At 40.9% G+C, this 22,799-nt stretch overlaps 1 protein-coding gene across 7 annotated transcripts in view; it reads left to right on the forward strand.

The window, feature by feature from the left end:
- Positions 1-2,116: 2,116 nt before the first annotated feature.
- The window catches only part of SDK1 (sidekick cell adhesion molecule 1), a 387,822-nt gene continuing 367,139 nt past the window's right edge, over positions 2,117-22,799 (forward strand). For 2 of the 7 annotated variants that reach the window (XM_010392384.4, XM_010392386.4), the window contains exon 1: positions 2,529-4,121. In XM_010392384.4, the coding sequence (XP_010390686.2) occupies positions 3,662-4,121 (460 nt within the window). In that variant the 5' untranslated portion in view covers positions 2,529-3,661. The other 5 variants (XM_039560133.1, XM_039560134.1, XM_039560135.1 and 2 more) reach the window with 5 other exon arrangements.

The following is a 22,799-nucleotide window of genomic DNA, read 5'->3' on the forward strand; positions in this document are numbered from 1 at the left end:
ACGTTCCTCCCAAAATGTCAAGTATAAAAGACACAACCATATTTAAGTAAGAAAGCAAGACCTGAGTGATGAAAATAGGTTACTTTCCTATGTTTCTGTTTGTAGGTTACCTTCCTATGTTTATGTTTGTAAGTTACCTTCCTATGCTTCTGTTTGCATGCTGAACAGGTTAAAAGGCTACAAGGAAAACATGTTGATTTCAAAGTGAAACAAACTTTCACTGAAATTGAGCAATGTTACAGAAATGAGCATTTCTCCTTTGTAGCACCTTGGTTTTAACAGTCTGACAATGACTCTTTCACCAGACTTTTGACAATACCATCATAACCACTGCAAATTGCCCCCCTTAGAACTTGCGAGGAAGCACTGAGGACTTTCTTAGATATCAAACTAAATTTGAAATCCTAAATTGAAATTTCCTTGAGCAGCCCCATGCTCCTTTGTTAACGGTGCTTAAAAAAAATACCAAAAAAAACCTGCCCAACACACAATTAAATATATTTTCCATTTCCAGTTAAGGTAAATCAGTCCCACCCAAAATTACGGGTTAAATAAAAAGGGTTTTTTTCATGCTGCAGTAAAATAACTACTGTTAATGGTGCAATGGGAGTTAAAAACAGATTGTTACTTCCTTGAGGTCAGTTCTGAACACAATCTGGGTTCAGTTTGCATTGTTCTCAGAACGGACGTATTGCAGGGAAAATCATAAGCACTGAGTCCTGATATGTGTAGATAATTATTAATGTGGTCTATGCACAAAAAAAAAGGAAAGTGTGACGTGAGAGGCACAACAGAATCGCTATTTTCACTTTATTTACCACAAGGAAGAGGCGGCTGGTGAATACACCTCATATCTTGTACCACGAAAAGATGCCACAATAAGGAGGATTTAACTACAGCAACTTCTTGAACACAGGAACAAGCTGGCACATAGAGGGATAAAGGGTGGGCAGACAAGAGATGTCATAAAACTTAATAACCTGTTGGATACTAGAGGAAGCAGGGACTGGCGTAGGAGGGAATCTGGCAGACAGATGTACCCGTGAGATAAAAACGGAGCGTCGGGAGGAAAAGCTGCCCAGCAGCTCTGGATGCTGACGGATGCAATGGCACCTGAGGGGCAGGTGTTGGGCACAGGAGACACTGCCAGGGAAACCATTCACCTTGTTGGAACCAGGGAAAGTATTCACCTGTGCTGGGGTGTAAACTGTGAAGCTGCTTTACCTTTATTTTATGCTGTAAAATAACAAAGGCTTGAGAAAAATGTGCTTTCTTGGGTAACAAGATGTCTGTCAGACACCCATCACACCGGCAGTTAGTAACACAAATGACCTTGTGTTTGATGTGATAATGTACAGTGTTTGCTGCACGGCTCCATCATCACACACCGCCTGTCAGAAAGGCAGAAGGAGCAAGAGCCAACCTCCAACTTTGGCTCTGCCAACCTGCAGCCCTCAGGGGCACAACCGCACCGCGCTCAGGAACGCGGCAGCACCGCACACCTCAGCGCGCAGGGACGGGGTTAACTCGCACCTCGGGGCTCCCTTGGCTCTGTCACCACATTCCTGCTCCTCGCCCGCCGGCGCACGGGAAGCGCGGCCGCCGCCGGCGTGCCCGGGATGAGGAGGCGGCGGCCCGGCCTGTCCGGGCGGGCCCGGTGTGTCCCCGCCCGCGGCATCGCCGCGCGGGCATAGGGGGCGCTGTTAGCGCGGGGACGCGGCGACGGAGCGACCCGCCGGGACTACGGGAACGGGGATGGGAACGGGAACGGGGACGGGGACAAGCGACGGCGACCGGGGGCCGCGTCCCCTCAGGCCGGCTCGTGCGGGGTGGTGGTGGGGGGGAGAGGGGGGCGCGAGACACAGCGCCGCTCCCGCCCTTGCGCGGGCGCGCGCGGCCCCGTTGCGCGCGCGCGCTGCCCGCCCGCTCGCCCGCCCAATGAACGGCCCGGCCGGGGGAGCGCAGGTCCCGCTGCGCCGGCGGCGTGTGAGGGGATGGGGGTGGCGGTGTTTGTGTCCCCTCTGCCGCGGCTGCGGAACCTGTACTGAAACCACCCCCCCGCCCCCTCCCGCCCCGCACCGCCCAGTCCCGACAGTGGCACACACGTACAGATACACACGCCTCCAGATAAACACACACACACACACACATCGATATCCCCTCAGCCTCGCGCAGGATGCGCCCCCCCCGCCCTTCCCAGCCCCGCTGGTAAGGTGTAGGTCAGGGAAGGTGGGCTGAGGAGCTGTGGGCGGGAGAGCCGTGCGGGGAGCCGGGAGGTGAGCCAGCAGCGCCGCTGCCGGTTCGGAGGGAGCTGAGGGAGAGCCGGGACGCGGGCGGGGACGGCGAGGTGGGCGCGGGGGGATGGCGGGGGGCGCGGGCAGGGTTGCGCCGCGCTGCCGCCTGAGGCGGTGAGAAAAGTTGAGGAGGCTTTCGGGGGCAGGGGCGAGCCGGCGGGGCTCGTGTTTGATCAACTTCGCGCTTAGGTGCTTTGTTTTTAACTCGCCTTTATCCCGGGTGCGCTTCTTTTATAACTACTCCTATTCTTTCCTTTCCTTTAACAAGGGGGGAGGGAATCTCCCACGAAAGTTTTCCCTTTACGGAAGGCGGGACTGAAACAATACCCGATGCACTGTTCAAATGTAAAAACCGCCAGCGCTTTCTTTCTTTCTTTTTTTTTTTTTTTTTTTTTTTTTTTTTCCGGTTGGGTTTTATTGCCGCCGCCGCCGCTGTTGTGATCGCGCTTTCCCCCTTGTGTTTACAGCGCCTGTGAGGGAGAGACGCTCGGAGGAAGGACCGGGATCCCTGGGCTGCATCGGATCGGAGAGCAGGAGCCCGGCTCAGCAGAGCTGGGAGGATTTCACCTTGTTGCTGTTTGTTTCGGGAGATTTTCGCTCCCCCCGCCCCGGACACTGTCCAGCTGAGGGTTTGCTTCCTTGCTGCGTCCACAACCGGCCAGAGAAAAAGCGCTTTCCCTGTTAGAGGTGATTTTTGTCGTGGTCTGCCTGGAAGGAAAGGATCGGCACCAGCCTTTGAGGAGGGAGACAGGATCAACTGAGGTTTTCCCTACCTCCCGATGAACGTGAGAGTTCAAGTGACACCGGCACTGGCCTGTGGCTGACTGACTGCACAGCGAGCTGGAATCACAGCCAGAGCTGCTCGATTTACCTGCTCGAGGACCCTTCAAACCCTTCTATTGACGGTAGAGATTTGTATCCCAAGGAAAATCGGATTAATATAAACTATGCAGAGCTTTGCGGGGATATCTGGAGACTACTCTGTCTGCATGGCTAATCTTAAAATTGTCTGAAATAAATCCTTAGCGCAAGGAATAACGAGATACTTTCAATTAGTTTTTTTTTTCTTGTCGCTTTTTTTTTTCCTTGTACGAGAATTTAACACTTCCATCGCAGTGCTTTTACAACAGAATGGGACACATGCTGGAGAACTCACCACGCTTCATAAAAATGACGGGGGTAACAGTTTCCATCACCGTTGCGGTATGAAAGGTTCTCTTTGGATTGTCTGCTGGTGGCTAAAATGGATCAGTTTCTCCCTGCCCCTGTTTGAGATGTGCTGAAGGATCCGGATTTACTGAAATACTGACGCCCATGAACTTACTCCCTCTCTGCTGAAGGCATCGGATGTGACAGTGCAGAGAAACATGTGTTTCACATTTCTGACTGGTTGTTTTGGTGCAGTCAATACCTCCACAAGAAACATTGACTTAGGTGGCGACTGTCATAGCGGGAGGCACACGGAGTGCTGCTCTCGGCTTGCAGGCGGAGTGAGCACAAATCAAAGAGCCCGCCGATCCTGGCAAGTGGGGGCTTCGCTTCCCCCCAAAGCGCGGAGCACAGCCTCCCGACCCTCCACAGAGAGCCCGGCCCGGGGGTGCGGAATGAGCGATGACCAAAGCGCTGTCAGGACTGGCAGCCAGTCGGATCGGATGGGGATCAGTGAGGCAATACCGGTTGAAAGAAAGGTGGATCGTGAAATTATTGCCCGAAGGAATAGCAGGCGAGGCGGAAAGATGATAAAGTTAAACTTCTGTTTCATCTTCTGTCGGGGATGGTGGGCGTTTCTGTTGCTTCAGCTCCACATGTTGCAAGCACTGGCACAAGGTAGGGCTAGAGACGTTTTTGTTTATAGAAATGCTGCATCTGCCTTCTGAGAGGAAGGGAATCTTGCTCGGGTACAGAGAAACCCTTTTACTTTTATCCTTATCAGAGATAAACTGCAGAATTCGCACTGAGCTGATTCATGTAGGAATGGTCGTTCCTTACACACAATCGTTTCTTTATGGAGCAGGGATTTGCAAACTGTACCTACATGTTTCTCTCCCTTTCTAGCCCTATCCTTACCCCATCCCAACCTCCCACGGAGAATCAAAATCCCTATCAGCACCAAACCTCCTTTTTAAATTTACTTAAATGCATCTGTGCTGTTCTTTCAGGCAGCAAAAGAGTTAACTGCTGGTTTTGTGTGTGTGTGTGTCTCTGTGACTGTGTGTGTGTGTGTTTAAAAACACTGTGCTCTGAGATAAGTTATTAGGAGAAGGGGAGTCATAAATCCTCCGACTAGAACTAAACCAGGCATGTAAAAGGAATTCTTTAAACATATGAGCACTATTCTATGCGAGCCTCGGTCTCAGCATTGTTCATTTCTTTTGGATTGCCAAGTAACATTTACCCGAGACAAAAACTGCAATTGATTCGTATCTGAGCATTTCCACATCAGAGATCCTTGCAGTCAAATGAGTCACTTGTAAACGAAGGGTCAGAGTCGACCAATAGACTTTAAATACCAAGTGTCAGTCACTTTGCATGTAAATTCCCTTCTCAAAAAATTGCCAAATGTAGCCTAATTCTTAATAATCCTTTGACAAAGTAAACAATAAATGGCAGGAATGGCAGGCAGAAGCATTACAGTTGGCTGCGCCAAATAACACGCTGAACAAACGCAGCTTTCACTTTCTTTGCTGGGTTGAGTTTTATTGCTGTGTGCATTGTCTGGCTGAAGTGGGGTGTGCTGGACAATGCCGAACTGTATCGTGTGGGACCAGGAGTTAGTTATTAAAAGCGGAAGTTAATACTCCATGAAGGGGAGCGGGCTTTGTGTTTTAGCTCTTTGTTTTCAAGTATTTCACGGGGAACAACGGTGCATTCAGTTGTAATAAGTGGATGGGGCTCGTGCATTGAGGAAGAGGGGTTGGAAGCCAAGTCTGCTGTAGTTTGTCTGCTCAGGGTTTACTGCTGCATCCTCGGAAAGTTTGGAGCCGCAGGATACAGAAGAGATTTAATCCAGTGTTTTATATGGACTCCACCCTCATAAACCTTTCTCAGTGCTTTGTTTATGCTGTCACTGCTATTCCCAAATTACCTCTGCTGAGGCCTGCAAGCCCTAACAGGGTATTGTTATCCTGAAACAAGCCATACCTGACATAATTATCTCTGCAAATTAAAATTCACATCACTTTTTGGTCTTTTCCTTTGGTAGTTGTTGTTGATATGTGCCAATATGAAGCTTCATGTTGGCAGATAAATGCTGATGATTCTTGCTCTTTACATTAAAATGAAAAAAGTATCATAAAAGGCAGTTTTAGGTGCCAGGGATTCAGGAATCATTTTAGATGCCATGTAAAGCAGTTTTTCTATGGTCAGTAGTAAACTAGCCATTTTACTGGAATAAAAAGTGAATTGAAACTTTTGTTTAGCACATAGTAGAGCATAATTTTTCAATAGTATGTTTCAGATTACTCAGCATTTGCAGTCGTATCAATTTCAGGTACTGTATATCTCAGGGAGTTGTGCAGTGTATACAAACTATCCCAAAATAAAGTCCTTGCACTAAGTTAGTTTTAAGTAACTGAGAGTATTTAAGGCAAGAAGGGGAAGGGAAGAGAATAAGATACATTATTTCTGAAAAATATTTGTGCAGATAAAGGTATGAAACGTAGAAGACATGAAACAATGAAAGATAAAACAATTATGTAATGCAGAAACAAAATACATTTTAATTTTTACATAATGCTGAAGATTACAGTTAGTCCCCTTAAGAATTATTTGACACATAAACTAGTGTGGAGGTCTTAGTGTAGAGGGCTTTTATTGGGATTTCACAATATTTGTATTAATTTATAACTTACGGGTCTTTTTTGCACTCTGAATTCTAATGGATTCTAAGACATTCATCATTTTTATGCAAAAATTTACTTTAGAGAGAAGATGACAATTCCTATAAAAGTTCTTCATGAAAATGGAAATTCTGCTACAGCCATAGAAGTTTCTAAAAGGAATGATGTGGTCATATGCATGAGAGAATTACATGACTTCAATCTTTCTATAAGATAAAAAAATTAACATTCTAAATATATGGGCCATGGCTCTTCTGAATGAATCATAATACAATGCTATATCCAGCTAATGTTTCTATAATAACTATTCCAGCATTAAAGACATAAGAAGTATTTCAGGTATACTGAAATGCAGGTGCTTCATTTGTAGGAAACAGAACAGGTAAAGTTGTTGAGTATAAGATACTGCAAGGTGAATGGAAGAAATGAGTTTCAGCTGCAACAGGTTGGTTGAGTATTCTCTAAACTTGAATGATCATCCATGTGAAAGCTGATCTAGTAGTGAACTGTAGACAAAACCACTTGTAAATTCATTTTGTGCTCAGCTCTTCAGCTGTTCTGTCTTCTGGCAGTTGCGTTACGTATTTCAATACAAAATTTATTCGATTTCTTTTTCCTTTTTAAAGTGAGTTTCATTAGTCTGAAATGTGCAGTGGGTTGTTGTCCTGAGTAAAAAAGGATTCTCTTCGAACCTTAGTGTTGTGCAGACCTTCTCACCATGGGAGTGACTTCTGGGTGGAAGAGACGTACAGGAGACAGAGGTTGTGGCCTGTTCCATGAGCACAGCTGGGAATGGTGCTCCCACTCCTGTGATGGCCAGAGATCTACACAGGGTCCCCTCACACTGGGGGTGTGACTGCATTGGCCCATCTCTGAACAGGGCCTTGTCAGAAAAATTAACCTTTAAGAGTCCCAAAACTGTTGCACATTCCTTTGTTTACTCAGCTCTTTCTGCCTGCTGGCTTCTGCCACCAACCCTCTTTTCGTGGCATTTTTGTTAAATGTGAGTACAAGATCCTAGTTAGCCCCAAGTCATCGTGTGTCATCAAATAGTGATGAGATGCTAATTGATAATCACTATAATTATCGAATTAGAATTTGTGAGGTGATGGTAGGAGTGAATCATTTGGCCCCAGTCGCTGCCTACTGTACTTAGAGGAACATCCCCCTGCAGAGACGTCTAGCCCAGGGGTCTGCATGCCTGGGCAGAGTCCTGGGAATACACAGGGCTCCTGCAGGATTGGAATTTATTCTTTATGTATGAGATTAACAAACACTGATGCCTACTGAGGTACAAAATGTTTACTAAACTACTGGAATATTTGTATGGAAATAGAAAAATTCTGCTTATTTAAATAGGTTGGAAGTTGCTAGAGGCTACTCTACATGCATCTTAATGGATTTAAGTACCTTCCCAATGTCTGTCTTTTGTTGAGGAATGAAAGAATACTTTGAAAATATATTTCTTCAGATTGATGGCTGTTGTTCAGAAAGATTTTAAAATAGATAAAAGCAGTGCAAATCTTTAAGCTTCTCCAGCAGGCGCCTGGTATCTTTAAATATTAAGAAAGAGAAGCTCGTCTGATTTTTCTTAGTTTTACAGCAATGGAACTGTAATCTTTTTATGCTACTTAATCAAATCTGTATTCAGAATTCTACAAATACCTGAATGTACATTTAAGGTGGTATTGATATGCATTATGCTTTGAAAGAAAGTAGACCCAGTAGACAGATAAAAATGTTTCTGGGGCCCAACTTCCTTAATTCAAATATTTGATCTGGTGCATTATAAATTTGCTGAGTGTAAGAAGCCTTTTCAAGCTTCAAACTTCAAACTGCATAAGGTGCAGAGATGATAAACAACTTGCATAGAGTGTTTGGTTGTTAGGAGGATGGAGAGATGGTGAAATGTTAGGGCAAAACTTACTGGAGAGTGAAAAAGATTCTGAATTAAATGTAGAAGGAACCATTTCTAATTGCAAAAGACTGTTTATTGGAAACTCAAGATTTTGTATTGGCTTTGCCTTTTGTGTTTCTTTTCTTTAGATGAACATTTTAAGTATGTGCTAGTTTTTAAACAGTTGATTTTTTGTGTATATAATTATAATAATTAAACAATTGATTTGGAGGAGTAGATCCAGGCCTAGTCTAAATAGAAGTGAGGTGGAGACAGTTGGCGTTTTCTGTGGCCAGATCATGCGACTTCTCACTCTCTCTACTGTGGTAACTCTTGGTTTGCTTTATATGTTTATGTTTTGCTGGAAAAGCACTTATTCTCAAGACTTCTTACAGCAAGTTCAAAGAGCTATGAACACATAATATTAACATTCCAAGTGCAGTGTTTCAGTTGATTCCCTGAGAGTGCAGTGTAATTGTCCTCTTAGAGCTGAAGGGAGACCATAAGTAATGGGTGTTTATCATCATTGTGTTCCTGCACTGCCAGGAGATGCTCAGACCAGGAGTGACCTGGGTGTGGAGAGAGGCTGGGGCAGTTCTGCTCTGTGGCTTTCACCTCACTTAAGAACAGAAGGCAAGTCTGTGTCCATGACTCCTAGTTCTTGAAAAGTTGTTCTGGAAGGTTCTGCCATCTCTGTGCATAGTCATGCGTTTTGAATAACAAAGGCAAATGTTATCTAATATCTTAAAGATTGCTTAAACAAACCATAGAAATACTAAAAAACTATCTTAAAGTGAATTATTAGGAAGCTGTTAAGTGAAGGGATGGGGCTTTTGTATGTCTCAGAGGGATTTTTTTTTTTATTGTCTTATTGTTCTGACCACTATACATGTACAAGTCTTGAACACATTCTTGACTCAAGGAAAAGATTTCCATGAATTTTCAACTTTCTGTACAGCTTTACCTGAACATCACATTATGGATGGACTGGTTATTTCATCCAGCTGGACCTTTTTGCTGTGATGAATCTGTGGGCTGACTAGAGGCAATTTGATTCCCCATGGACCAGGATCTTGTTCATGCTGAGTTCATTAGAGAAATAGGCCTTTCCTCTTCCCTCTGCATATGTACATACATAATATTTATTTAAATAGCTTTTAAGGAACAAATTGATGATATGTTGGTATTTTCAAGATTGTGTTTTCTTGAAGTTAAAACATATGAAATAGAACAATTTTCATAAGATTTGTGCAGAGATTATAAAATGCCAGAAGGTGCCTTTGCATCTTTGATGCAAATTCCTTTTGCATGTGCATGATGATTAACTTTAAATTGATACCTATTATTTTTCCTGTCTACACACTCATAACTGAGACCGAGAACTGCCCACTGATCAGTTTTTCAGTATTTTGTTTTCTTGTCAGTGCTTGGCTCCATCTTTCATTTGCTTGAAATGTTTTAAATTCAGCACAAGAAGACGTTTGTGTGAACCAACGGAAGAACTGTTAGCAGCTATAGCATGGCATTGGATTAGACTACTTACAGTTATTACAGCTGGAAAGCAAGTAATTGGTGAGATTTGGGTTCTATTTCTGGCTATCAAGTGAGTATCTTCTAGTGAATAAAGAATCTTTGCTGCACGTGCCTCAAAGATGACCCTTCACCACCCATAGAGCTCATGCAGAACAAAAATGTAACTTCATGGAAAGGCCTGTTCCCAAAGAACTTGGGGTTTCTGAAGTTCTATCTGCCAGTGGAGTAAAGCAAGACTTCGCAATTCCTTTATAGACATGGCCTTTGGATTGTCACAGCCCCAGAAGGTTCTGTAGGAATTTGCTCATGTAGCACTTGCAAGTCTGAGTTCAAAGGGTGACATGGCTGAGAAGGGAGGAGCCTTTTATTTTAAAGTGATACCACCTTCTTTGCTTTTAAACATGCATGACTGGGTTTATAGGATCTGCTCATGGCACAGATTCTTGACTTCTAGATATATGTGATATTTGTGTATCATATCTTGAGCATTTGTATTTTTGGTTTACAAAGAGAGATTTTTTGTTCTGCCTTTGCTACAGAAAATAACAAATCTATTCCTGGAGTAGATGCTAGTCTGTTGCTAATCGTGTTTTATGAGTGAAATGCCCCTGAGGTGTAATACAAATGGCACCCTCACTAAGATTAGGAATGTAGATCTAGGCTTTTTTAGGGGAGTATTTTTAAAGTTAATTTTCATCTGTTCAGCTCCCTGAACTAGCTCAGACTGGGGTCACACAGGCATCAGGGACAACGCAAACGAGGTGACAGGAAAGCCTGGCCGGGGCATGACCCTGGCAGCCATCGTAAGATCAGCTTAAACTGGGAGGGAATTTTCCGACTGTGACAAAACACAAGGGAATGTACGTGGCCTGACTTCTTACAAATATGTGGAGGCTGCTGCTCATGGGGAGACAATAGTTGGGTGAGGTGGTTTAGAAGACTTAACTTTAGGTTTTTTCTCTGAAAGACCTTTTCAGTGAGTTTCTCCCTCTGTTGGGTGGAGTCTTCCCAGCCTGAGTTTGTAAGGTAGATGCTAAATTTAAGTAATATTAAAATTGGTATCTCAATTCTGTAGGCTGATGATAGGAATAGCACTTTTTTCTTAAAAAAAAAAGGAACTTTGTAGCTTCAGTTGCAAATTCCACCAGTACTACTTTTTAGTGTTTGTATCTAATGCCCAGATTCAGTAGGTAAAAAAGGGTGGTGTGAGCTCAACATTAGGAAGAAGTTAAAGGAAGTCTTTAACACCACTTAATGCAAGATGTGGAAGTGGATTGTACAATCTTACATCACACCATTAAGATATCTTTTAAAGTGTCATTTTTATAAACAATAAAGTATTAGAGCTTTTTATGCAGATAATGTGATTATTTAATCCTGTTTTTCTCATTTCCATGCTCTATTGTGGCAGCCTGAAGAGAAAGTTGATTCTGGTAGATAAATCAATGTCCCTTAGGTCTCTTTAAACCCCTTTATGGTCTTTTAAGCCCAAAGCCATATATTTTTCCTAATAAACTCCTTGGTCTAACATATTACCTAAAAAATAATTTGTTGGGTATAGCTCTCTTGGACCAGAAAGTAGAGAATAATGATAACATAGCTCCAATATGTGCTGCCAGAAGGGTCCCATATTGATTCCAGGCTGCAACTGAAGTTTGTAACTCATTATTACACAAAGAATCAGAAGATCTGGTAGACACTGCGTTCATCCTCATATTTGTCAAATTTTGTGTATTTATTAGCTGAGAATGTTGTGGCTTTGATATGTGGTTTTGGCATTGAGTTCATAGGAAATCAACTTAGTAGCAATTTTGCTTTCTAAGGGAAGGTGCTAAGGAAATAATGGAACTATAGTGCAAATATTTAAAATGTTTAGACACTTAGAAAAAAATGTATTTTGTTAAACTAGTGCTGTTTGCTCACCTAACATTTGTGTTAAACACTGACTCAGTACTAACACTGTCATTGCAGTCTTCCTTGTGCATTGGGGAATGAATATCCCTTGCTTCTTATTTCTTATCTGTCAAGAAGTGGAAAGGCCATTCATGACTAAATACTTCTGAAGTAACTAAATGGTGTATGATTATTGGAAAAGAAATATATGGTGCAGTGCCATACCTGCAGTTCAAAGATAATACATTTATCATAACATGGAACACATTTCTGGAGTATTGAAGTGGTTGGGAGGAGGTGAAGGGAATTCTCCATCAGTATTTCTAAATGTGTGTATTGGTAAGTTTAAGTCCTCTTGAATCTGTGTTTGTAGAAGATGTACAACAAACTTTTCTTGCAGATTGTTCATGACTGTTTCCTTCAGGATCAAGAGGTTGAATAAACCCAGATTCTACCTATCATGTGAATGTAACATTTGCAAACCTTTGTGCTTTCTTCCCCGCTGTCCCTGTTGAGGAGAAGCTCACTGGCACTTTTTTATGCTGTGATGCATAAAAAACCTTCTCCAGTAGCTTTGGTGAGAGTACTCTGGAAATACTGCTGTCCAATGGAGAGGGCAGTCCTGTTGTTTGTGTGTACATCCATCTGTGTGTCTCACTCCTCCCTCTGTTGTCTTTATCCCTTTGTCTCAGGCTGCCAGAGCCTCTGTATCCATGTGCTTCTGGTCTCAGATTAGTCCTCCTCCGTGCTGTTGTCATACAAGTGATGCCTCCTGCTAGGGACAGGCTGAGAAGGGAGCTTAAACCCTCTGATTCTACACCTGCAATGTGGGACAGATCCCACCATGATCCTCTCACTGGGCACAGAGTGGTTTTTCTAGGACGCTTGCTAAGCAGGGCTTTTATTGTGCCGGAGGCCTTGTTGAAAGCAGATGAGCAGGAAGATTGTTTAATGGTAGATTATCTCAGCTTTTCTTTTTAAATGTTAGATAAATCTAAGAGGCAAGAGATCAAGAATAGTAACTCCTGTGTTCCACCTTTTGCTATTTTTATTGCCACGAAGACGTGAGATTTGTTTTGAAGATGGAGTAGCTGGAATTAAAAACCATTTTAATGCCGCTTCAAACACCAGGTTTTAAGATAAATGTTATCAACTAATTTCCCACTTCTCTTTAGAATTTGTTTTGTTTTTAAAAACATAACTGTTTACTTGTGAACAACATCAGATGTGTCTTAAATGAAGAAAAATATGTGGATTATTGATAAATTAGTTTTTTGCATTGGCATATGCAACCATAATTTTCTAAAATGCCATATTTATACTAGAAAGATTATTTTCTTTTTATCTTAAACTTCTTGTTTAAGGTTGTGTGTTGTCTTCTCTCATGGAACTGCTATGCAAGATTCTTAGCATACCTCTTCTTAATAAGAGGTCGGTGTTTTGTTCTGGGGTTTTTTCCCTGCTTGAAAAGAACACATATTTTATATAGTAACTTCATAAAATTAGTGGACTGAGAGAAGGTGTTTCCTGTTCACAGAGCCTAATCATGCTAGTGCTCATTATCCATAGAACAAGGCTAAAATTTCACTTTTAGGTGTTTAGTTTCATGGAAATGGGAGAATAGGTCAATTGACTCTAGCTTAATTCAATTACAAGATAGGCCAGTGATGCTATTGTTTAATGAAATCATCAACAGAAAAATTTCAAGTGACTCTCAATATAAACCTCCCATTCATAAACAAGTTTGAAGCAGCAGTGACTAACAAAGCAAGATCTGTATTTTGAAAACTTTTTTTCAAGCTGTTTATGTAGTATCTAACATCTTCATTTCAAGTTTCTTTATATGAGTTTTGAAAGCACTCTTACTCAGATTTAATTAATTATATATGATTTATTATTACCATTTAATGGGTCAAATATTTAAGCATCTTTTTCTGAATCTTCAGTTGAGGATTCTGAGTCAATGGCACTCATGTCAAACTCAGAATTTTAAGTGCTGGTAATTTAACGTTACATTCACTATGTAAATGCATCATAATTAAAATGATGCCTTGTCAATCCCATTCAGGTTTCTTGTGAGTATAATTTTCAGCTTTCATATACTGGATGTAGCTCTGTCTTTGCTACCCAAAGCCTGAAAAAGACATATTTATGGTGTACTGGTGTCAGTCAAAACCTGCAGTGTTAACTGTTGTGCCTGTTTAAACTCAGAGTGAAAATCTTATTGCTTCTGTTAAGGAAAACCAGGTCAAGTGTCTAAAACTTAATTTTTTTATATATTTTTCAAATTGTTGAACTCCAGTATATAAAAAGATACTGGAGCAGCCACTTAGAAAAGACAAGATGGCTCTGCAAATGATCCATGGGCAGAGATGGACACTTTTCATCCATATCATTGACAAGTGAAGTCAAAGTTTTCATGTAGTATATAAAAAAGGAGGTGCTGAGCAATTTTGGATTTCCACACTTAACATGTGAACAAATGTTCTTAAATGTCATAACAAATCTTGAAAGAATTCTTGATGTTCTAAGTGCTAAGTGTCGTTCCATAGAGCTGCAGGACATTATAAACACTGATAATCCAACTTCTGTGCAAATGTTCACTAGAGTGGAGTAAGTGCTAGCTGTCACTTTATTAAAACTAATGGCATAATTACTCATGTTTGCTTGAAATTTCTTGCAGCGTGAAGTGATTAGGCATTGGTGCTTTGGTAAATTATTGCATAATGCACATTTTTCATAACCAATTAGTGAGTGTTGGTGTTGGGCACGTGCAGTGCACCCACTTGTCACTCATTTCATTAACAGTCAGATCTGTGTGGTTACAGAAGTCTTCTGTTGGAACTTTTAACATGTGACAAAGGCAGTGGGGATTTTACATAAATAAATAAATGAAACTCAGGAAAGACAGTAAATAAGTACAAGACAAGATACAAGTTACAGAGGTACAGTGCAGTCCTGAGGACATGACTGCCTTCCCTGACTGAAAAGCTCCCCAAACGAGTATCAGTGTTGCCAGATACAGCTTTCTCATAATTCAGTCAAATCTTATATTCTGAGTGAAAGGCAAATGTTGCCTTCATACATATTTGCAGCTCTCAGTCACTCTTCCAGACATCCAGCAGTCTTAGCTGTCTCGAAATTCTGGAGAATTCAGCTACATGCTGAAAAAACCGTGTGTTTGCCTGCTTGTTTAGATGCTGCATCAAGGCAAATAGAACACCAGACACAGCTTTTCAGAGCTCATGTAGTAAGTTGGCAGTAGAATGTACTGTACATATGAAGAACTGTCTGTAGTGATTGATATATTGGGGTTTTTTGAAGTCTTCAGTGTGTTCAAGGCTTCTGAAGTCCTATTTCTGATGCTGGTCAGAAGTTCCTTTATGGTTCTGTTTTTTGTAGACAGAGTATTTTTGTGATTTAAATGCATATATTGCTGAATTTCAGATTTCTAGGCATGATTTGTGTTTATGACTTGTTATGATTTAAGCCCAGCTGGCAACTGAGTACCATGAAGCCGCTCACTCCCTCCCCCACCAGTGGGATGGGGAAGAGGATTGGAAGAGTAAAAGTGAGAAAACTCTTGGGTTGAGATGAAGGCAGTTTACCAGGTCAAACTAAAGCTGTGTGTGCAAACAAGGCAAGCCAAGGTGTCCCTTCACCTCATCCCCTCAGCAGGCAGGTGCGCAGCCATCCCCGGGGACAGCAGAGCTCATTAATGGTGATTAATGATGGCTGGGAAAGGCAAACGCCATCATTCCAAACATCCCCTATTCCTCCTTCTTCCTCCAACTTTACATGCCGAGCATGACACCAGATGGTCTGGAATATCCCTTGGGTCAGCTGTCCAGGCTGTGTCCATCCTAATTCCTTGTGCTCCTCCAGCTTCCTCACTGGCAGGGTGGTGAGAAGCCCAAAAGGCCTTCACTCTGTGCAAGGGCTGCTCAGCAATAACAAAATCATCTCTGTGTTACCAGCAATTTTTTTTGCAGCACAAAACCAAAACGCAGCCCCCAACCAGCTACTGGGAAGAAAATTGACTCATCCCCAGCTCAAACCAGCGAATGACTGCATCTGTAAATGCATTTTCATTTTGTACCTTGTATATTGACTGAGAGAAACTGTATGAAATGGCATGATCTTAAATGGAGATCTCGAATCTCATAAATCTGCATTGTGAAATGTAATCGTGTTAGAGGCAGAACACTTGTGGTTTTTCAATTACTTAGTGGTGCTTTTTCATATCACTGTGTGTGAAGCAGTTCTGCCAGAAACAAAGAGTTCAGAGCTCTCAGACATACCATCTTTGAAGAAACAGCTAAAGGCAACAGGTTTCAAGCTCTTTGAAGCCTTTTCTCTTTGAGTCCTTGTTAAAGGATGGTCTCATAACTACTGGTCACTTACTAAGTCTGTTTTTAAATTTGTGGGAAAACACATGAAGTGCATTATTACATACTCACGTAGCACAGAAAGGTTTTATATTTTCCCTTATATAGCGCACATTTTCATTTTATAACTTGCAAAAGTTAAGTTAATTGCAGTGAACCCTTTCGGTTGGAGGAGACTAATGACCATCTCAACTAATATAAAAAGGAAGGTTAAGATTTGTATGACTCAGCTGAACATGATAACAAATGTAATTATACTAATATAATAACAAGATGTAGAAAAGTAAGCTATTTCAATTTTAGCCTTTATTCTGTAGAGTTTACATGTTAGAAGCATTCTCTGACATGGTGCTTTAAACAGTTTTGAAGAGTTACAAGCTTGAAAGATGTGTATTGCTGTTACATGATTCTTAATTTTCCTTTAGACATTTAAAAGCCTCAGTTGTTCTGCGATGGTTTTAAAACTTGTTTGGTAGAAGAATCAATGTATACAGTGGGGGTTATTAATAAGTGTTACTGAAGTTACTCAGATTCATTCCAAAGTGGTTCTTTAGTGTCAATGTGTCAACTCTTTCTGCTTCTTACTGTCACTCTGATCTAATTTTCTTTGAGCTTAAGCAAGTGGGGGGCATTCTGTGTGTGAAAAAGGATGTACTTCAGCAGGTTTCAGGAACTGAAAAATTGGTCTGTCCCCTCAGATTGGTAATGGAACTAATACACTTTCCAGGTAAAAAGCCAGCTGAAATGTAAGGATTTTATGATGAAATCCTTGACTTTTGAGATATATAGCTTTCATTGCAGTTCTTAATAAAGCCAAGGAGTCCAATGTTTTGGTTTCAGTTTTAGTTTTGTGGGGTTTTGTTGCTTTTTTGTTGTTTTGTTGCTTTTTTGGGTTGTTTCATTTCATTTCATAATCTGGCTTTGTATAATGGGTTTAAGAAAATAAATAGAATCAGGTTGTTGACAAGATCAAAACCACGACAAGTTTTTTAAACAGAAATTTTGTTTGAACCCCGACAAGACAAGACATGAGACAGTATCTTCATAGGTGTAGTAAGGAAAAAAATGTAGTACCTTTTGACTAATATTGCTTATCAAGTTGCACAGAGCAGTGTGATGGCTCCTCAACTTAGTAAAAGACAGCCATAACCATCAATTTTCTACTGAAGTATGTGTGAGCTATTGAATAAAATTAGATATTTTTTCCAAGTCTTAAATCTTACTAGTTGTTTACAAAGGTGTTCCAGACAGAAACAGCAATACTGAATTGTGGGTTGCATTTGCCTGTACTTGGCTATTCCAGGTGTGTAGATCCCCTAATCTCAAAAAAGCAGTATTTATTCTAAGCTCTGGCCTTTCCTTTAACTAGATCCAAAGGAAAGATAATCCTCAGTAACACAAATATTTAGAGTTGTCCAGCTTTTAGGTATTTCACAGTCCAGAAAAATGCAAGTAAGTAAATGAAAAGGATTTCCTCTAGTTGCCATGATTTTAAAAATCACTGATAGAATTCAAGATACTTCATTATGTATCTTTTTTGTTTCTGTAGAAACTTCTTCCTGTGAAAGCAAGCATTCCCAGAGCTTTCCTTTACCCCTGCTCCTTTTTCTTTTTCCTGCCTTTGAGTTTTTTGGTGCTGTTGGGTTGGTTTTTAATTTATTTGTTTTGTGGCTAGCACGGGGACATTGGTTAGCAGAACGGATGTCCTATGTGGGAGAAAACAGAGATACTGCATAAATGGCTTTTTCCATGTTGGAAAATGAAGGATCTTTCTTGAGTTCTTATCTATAAATTCCTGATACCATCCACCTGGGCAGAGAATAGAATACATATCTCACAGCTGTGAGGTACAGGGAAAAAGAAGTTCAAAAGGAGAACCAGCTAAAAGCTGTGGGCTCTTGCAGAGGGTTTTCTCTGAGCAGGTCTCTGGGAGCTGTGGAGGGCAGAGCTCTGCTCTGATCCTGAGGCCTTTGCAGTTGTCTCTCTCACCCTGGAGCAACTCTGGTGCCAGGAAGTCTGACCTGTTTATCTAAATCAACATGGAATCTTTGGGATTGCATGGAAGCCACAAGTTTCTGCACATCAAACAAGGATTAGTGTTTTTACACTTTAAAATTGCACATCCAAAAACTTTTTCAAAATGGTACCTACTTAGCACAGACCATCTCCTGGATCCCCTCTTTTTAACACTTCCAGTTTATAACACTGCCAGTAGAAGAGATTGATTTGACTCCTGTGGTCAGAATGGCAGAGGAATTCTTCACCATTTATCTTCTATAGTGTCTTGATCACTATTTGACCATCTTGGATCCTATTTTCTCTTCATGCATCATCTACAGAATTGTTTATTAAGTTCTGAACAATTAAACAATGCAAACTCATTCAAGGCAAAATAATTGGAGCAAGTGCTGGTGGAGCACTTACACAATGTCAATATTGCATTGATATTGCAAATATCACTCGTTCATTCATTTTTTGTATCTATTTGACAGCATGACATAATTTAAGAGAAGAAAAATAGATTTTAATTAGCATATTTCTGTATTACTGAACAGCTAATTAGGGAAATTAAAGTACTTTCTCAGCTATGAATAGTACGTTAAAAGAACTGTGCAACAAAAATACTCTTGTAGCTGTACTGCTGACTTCCTGGAAAGTATCCATTTAATTCTATTACAGATTATTAGTGGTGCATCATAAAGTGAGAGTGCTCTCAGTTGAAGTGAAGAGAATTATAGAGACAGAAGAACCAAACCATTGAATATGTTTGACCAGAGTTTGCTAGAGACTTTATTATATTGACTAGTTGAAAGAGCAGTGCTAATAATACAAAAATCTGATACTCGTGGCCTTAGGTTTTTAAAATGAATGCCACAGTAATGGGGAAAATCAGCCTCATCATCCAAGGGAGTTTTACAATTCTTTTTTTTTGGTGTTTTTAATTATTAATTGAAAGTTATTTTTAGTCAGTTCTCACATTATGAAAACCTTTTCGGAGAATTTTCTATGAGGACTCTTGTATAACAAATCATTTTCCTACTAGGTAAAATATATATTTAACTAGCATATGGTTTTCTCTGGCCAGCTATTGTAGGAAGAATTTCTTCACTGGAAGGGTGGTTAAACATTGGAAGGGGCTGCCCACGGAGGTGGTGGAGGCACTGTCCCTGGACGTGTTTCAGAAACGAGGAAGGCACTTGGTGCCATGATCTGGTGGTCAAGGTGATCAGTCAACAGTTGGACTCAGTGATCTTGGAGGCCTCTTCCAACCTCACTGATTCTATGATTCCATTTTGACATTGACATTAAATTTGGTTTGCTAAATAATGTATTAGCAACAGAAGGAATACAACAAAATTCGTGAGGAATACATTGAAGTTCATGTTGGTCCCTCAGCTTTGCGGAGAGCCACGTCTCTGGGAGGCAGACAAATATTATTCTGGTTTTATTGCTGCTCTGAGAGTTAATGACCATAATAACGATAAGCATTTCCTGCTAATTGTCCACTAGTTTTGGTTTTAATAACATTTTAATTTGCATATTGATCATCTGCTGAAAACACATGGTTTTAATTGTTCATCTTCAATTAGCATAGCTTTTCATATTTTTTGAATGGGCTTTTAAAAAGTTTAAAAAGTGCTGCTTTAAAAAGTTTGTCAAAACGAATTGAGACAGAAATGTGAAAAATTAAGCTTCTGTAAAAAATACTGGATTTCAGCTAAAAACTAGAGTTCTAAGTTTAGTCTTGCCCTACGTGGTTTTCAGCTTGGAATGTTTTGGGCTGTTATGACCATTACCAGATTGACTGACTTCTGTGTTTTATCTTGGACAAAATGGATTATTGCTCAGAGCCTAGTATTACAGTTTGAAAGGATAAATTATTGATTGTTGGCGTTTTGCACAGTATCAGATACTACTCTCTCTAAGATCTTTCCTAGAGGATGGGATCTAATTTCTTTGATCTCGTAAAAGTGAAGTAGAAAAGCAACTTTAGCTTGATTTGGGGAAAAAAATGCTTTTACAAATAAAAAGATGTTTTCATATTTGCATTATTTAAAATGCATTTTTTGTCTTATAAATATGCTAATCTTTATAAGCTGCTTCTGGTGTGACATATGGTTTGTAATTTTCAGTTCTTTGACATCAACCTAGTTTATATTACATAAAAATGTACAATTGGCAGGGAAAATTAGTATGTTCAATGGCACCATCCCTAGAAGACTTTTGAGAAGTATCTGGGGTATTTATCTGCGTTATAAGCGGACAGATGTTTGAAGAGGTCTTGGAGGTTCTGCTAATTGTGTGTTTGTTCCTTTTCTTTGGGGCTTGGTCTGATGGAAAAACTGCTGATAAATAGTTGCGAATAAAAGAGCAAAGCTCAGTTTAACATATGTTTGTATTTTCAGTAGTTTTGTATATAAAAAAGGATATTTAGCTTATAAATAATTAAGATTATTTTCTCAGGGGGATGGAGCAGAGTCAGGAAAGAAAAAAAATCACAAAACAAGTTTAAAAGCTTGATTGAAGTGTCCCCTTAACCTATCAACCAGGTCTTAGTCACATATATCCTGTTAGGAAACTCAGGAAAATTAAATGATAAATTCAAATTCTGTAGGTTTTTACTATTATAGAGCCAATGAATGAAAAGCTTGAACTAAATTAACTGAAAAAGCTACAGGAAAAAAAGAAAGTTACTTTCCCCACCATACTGCTGTTTACATGGAAGAAGATTTGTCTTTCTTTTTTCCTTTTTTGAAATTTAGTCTATGAAAACTGTCTGTTGGTCTCTCTCTGTTCCTCGTTTTACGGGGCTGTGCAGAGATAATTTCTGAATTGAGAAGCTGTCTTGGGTACCTTGCAATAATCTAACAGTAATGGTGCAGAGTTCAAGTGGGAGGTTCCATGATCTTGTCCCTACCCTCTGGATCACGTGTACAATTTGAAATATTCCAGCTAACCTTGCATCCAAGGTTTTCTGCTCCTTGTTGTAAACAGCTGCTGAGAATCTCAAGTGCTCAGCTCTCCTCAAGTGACACTGAAGCAGGGTTTGTGATTTGAACTGCCTGAAGTAGATGTCAAAGAGTTGGGTAGACCATAGACCCATTTGTTTGATCTTAAATGGTAGAATATGTTAAAAATAGTTGCTTTTACTGTTAAGTGTTTTCTGTTCAGCTTAGCTGCAATTAAATGTTGTTACATGTACACTTCTGCCTTTTCTTACAAACGTTTTTCTTCATCTCAGCAACAAAAGAGGTAATTGTTAAGCCAAGGCAAGAGAGCTACAGGCAGTTTTACCTGACTCTTGGTGTGAAAGGGTTCTTTGCTAGAAATTGATACTGAAGAAGATTTCCAAGAATTAATTCCTAATTTTTGGTTTTGGAAGGCTGCTTTGATTATGGTTTTCATTTAGCTAGGTCCCATCCTCAAATCATTGAGCAATGATTCCATACAATTTTATTAAAACTAATGGAATGAATACTCTTTTCATAGGCCAAATTCAGTGGGGTACTTCAGCAAAAGCTTAATTTCAGCTACATGAGAAGTGATATTATTGATAAGTCAAGCATGCTTTACCCTACTGAATTATATCATCGCTTGTATTAAAAAAAAACCCTCTCAGTCATTTGAGGTCTTTCATAATGAAAAAATTCTGTAAATTATTCTTAGTAAGTGAAAAATTTCCTATTGGTCTTGCTTGGCTTTGTTTGCTCTAGATTTTTTTTTTTTTTTTAAGATTTTTGAGTGGTGGGCATAATTTCTTGTATTTTTGGGCCAGTAGTTTAGTATTTATACAAAAACTGTCAGGAACTTCACTGAAGTTTTATCACATGTTTTTGTTCTGTAGTCAGGGCACCTTCTTTTGTTGTACTAACATCTCTAGTCTTGTTTTGACTTAGCACAAAGTGGTCTCCATTTAGTAAGGTAAAAGCTTCAGCTGGTCAGAATTAGCAGCTGTCTGGAGTAGTTCTGTTTGGACTGACAGACTGTGGAGCTGTGGCTGGGGTCCGCCTGCCACCTTTGCTTCTCTCAGTGTACACAAACGCCAGGTTTGAGCCTGTCAGGGCCTTGGGGACCCTGGGTCACAATTTCCCTGACTGCCCTCCACCCACACCCTCTACCCCTGGGCCCCCAGCTCCATTTTGGCTCAGGGCTGTGTGTTTGGTCCCTGCCTGCTGGAGGGACCCCAGCCCTGTGTGAGAGGTGCCTGCTCTGGATGGGCCCCTCGGATGCGCCTTGTGCTTGGTGCTGTCCCTGTGCCCATTTTTTTCTGTCTCTGCCCTGCCTGGGTGTCACTGTCCCCTGTCCTGTTCTGTCTGGGATGGTCACTGAGTTCCCCTCTCTGTTCCTCCCTCTGCCTGCTGTGCACAGGTGCTCTGGGGCTGCACCTGGGTGTGGAGGGAAGTCCCTGTCCTGGGGTCACACCTGGCGTCTGCTTTGCTTTTTGGCAACAGCCAGCCCTGGCTGCTGCTGGACACTGCTTCAGTGTCCTGTGATGAAGAGTCTTCCTCAGCGCTGGCAGCCAATCCTCCCCTAGTTGTCCTTTTCCATCAGTGGCAGGAATGGCAAACACAGCTCCCTGCCTCAGCTACAGTTTCCTGGCACCAGCACACCTTCCCAGCCCTTCACACCTGCCACTGAGCCCCTTGCCTTGCTGGAGTCTCCCTCTTCCAGGCTCACTCTTCCCCACCATCGCCACAAGGCTGTGAGCTTTTCGTGATCATCTGCCGCTTCACGGCTGAATTAAATATGTTTAATTTTGAGTGTGGTTTTAAGAGATAAATTAACTAAAACACAGTGATGCAGATGCTGCAATTCAGTGACTCAAAGAGAAGAAAGCAGGGGGGCTGGAAGGGGATTCAAAGGTTCAACAGTATATTCTCCTGGGCTATGGCAGGATCAATCATACCAACACAATTTCTGACAGATATTTATTTAATCTGTTTTCTAAGCACTT

This window comes from Corvus cornix, chromosome 14 (assembly GCF_000738735.6).
Source record: "Corvus cornix cornix isolate S_Up_H32 chromosome 14, ASM73873v5, whole genome shotgun sequence".
In the NCBI taxonomy this organism is placed as follows: Eukaryota; Metazoa; Chordata; class Aves; order Passeriformes; family Corvidae; genus Corvus; species Corvus cornix.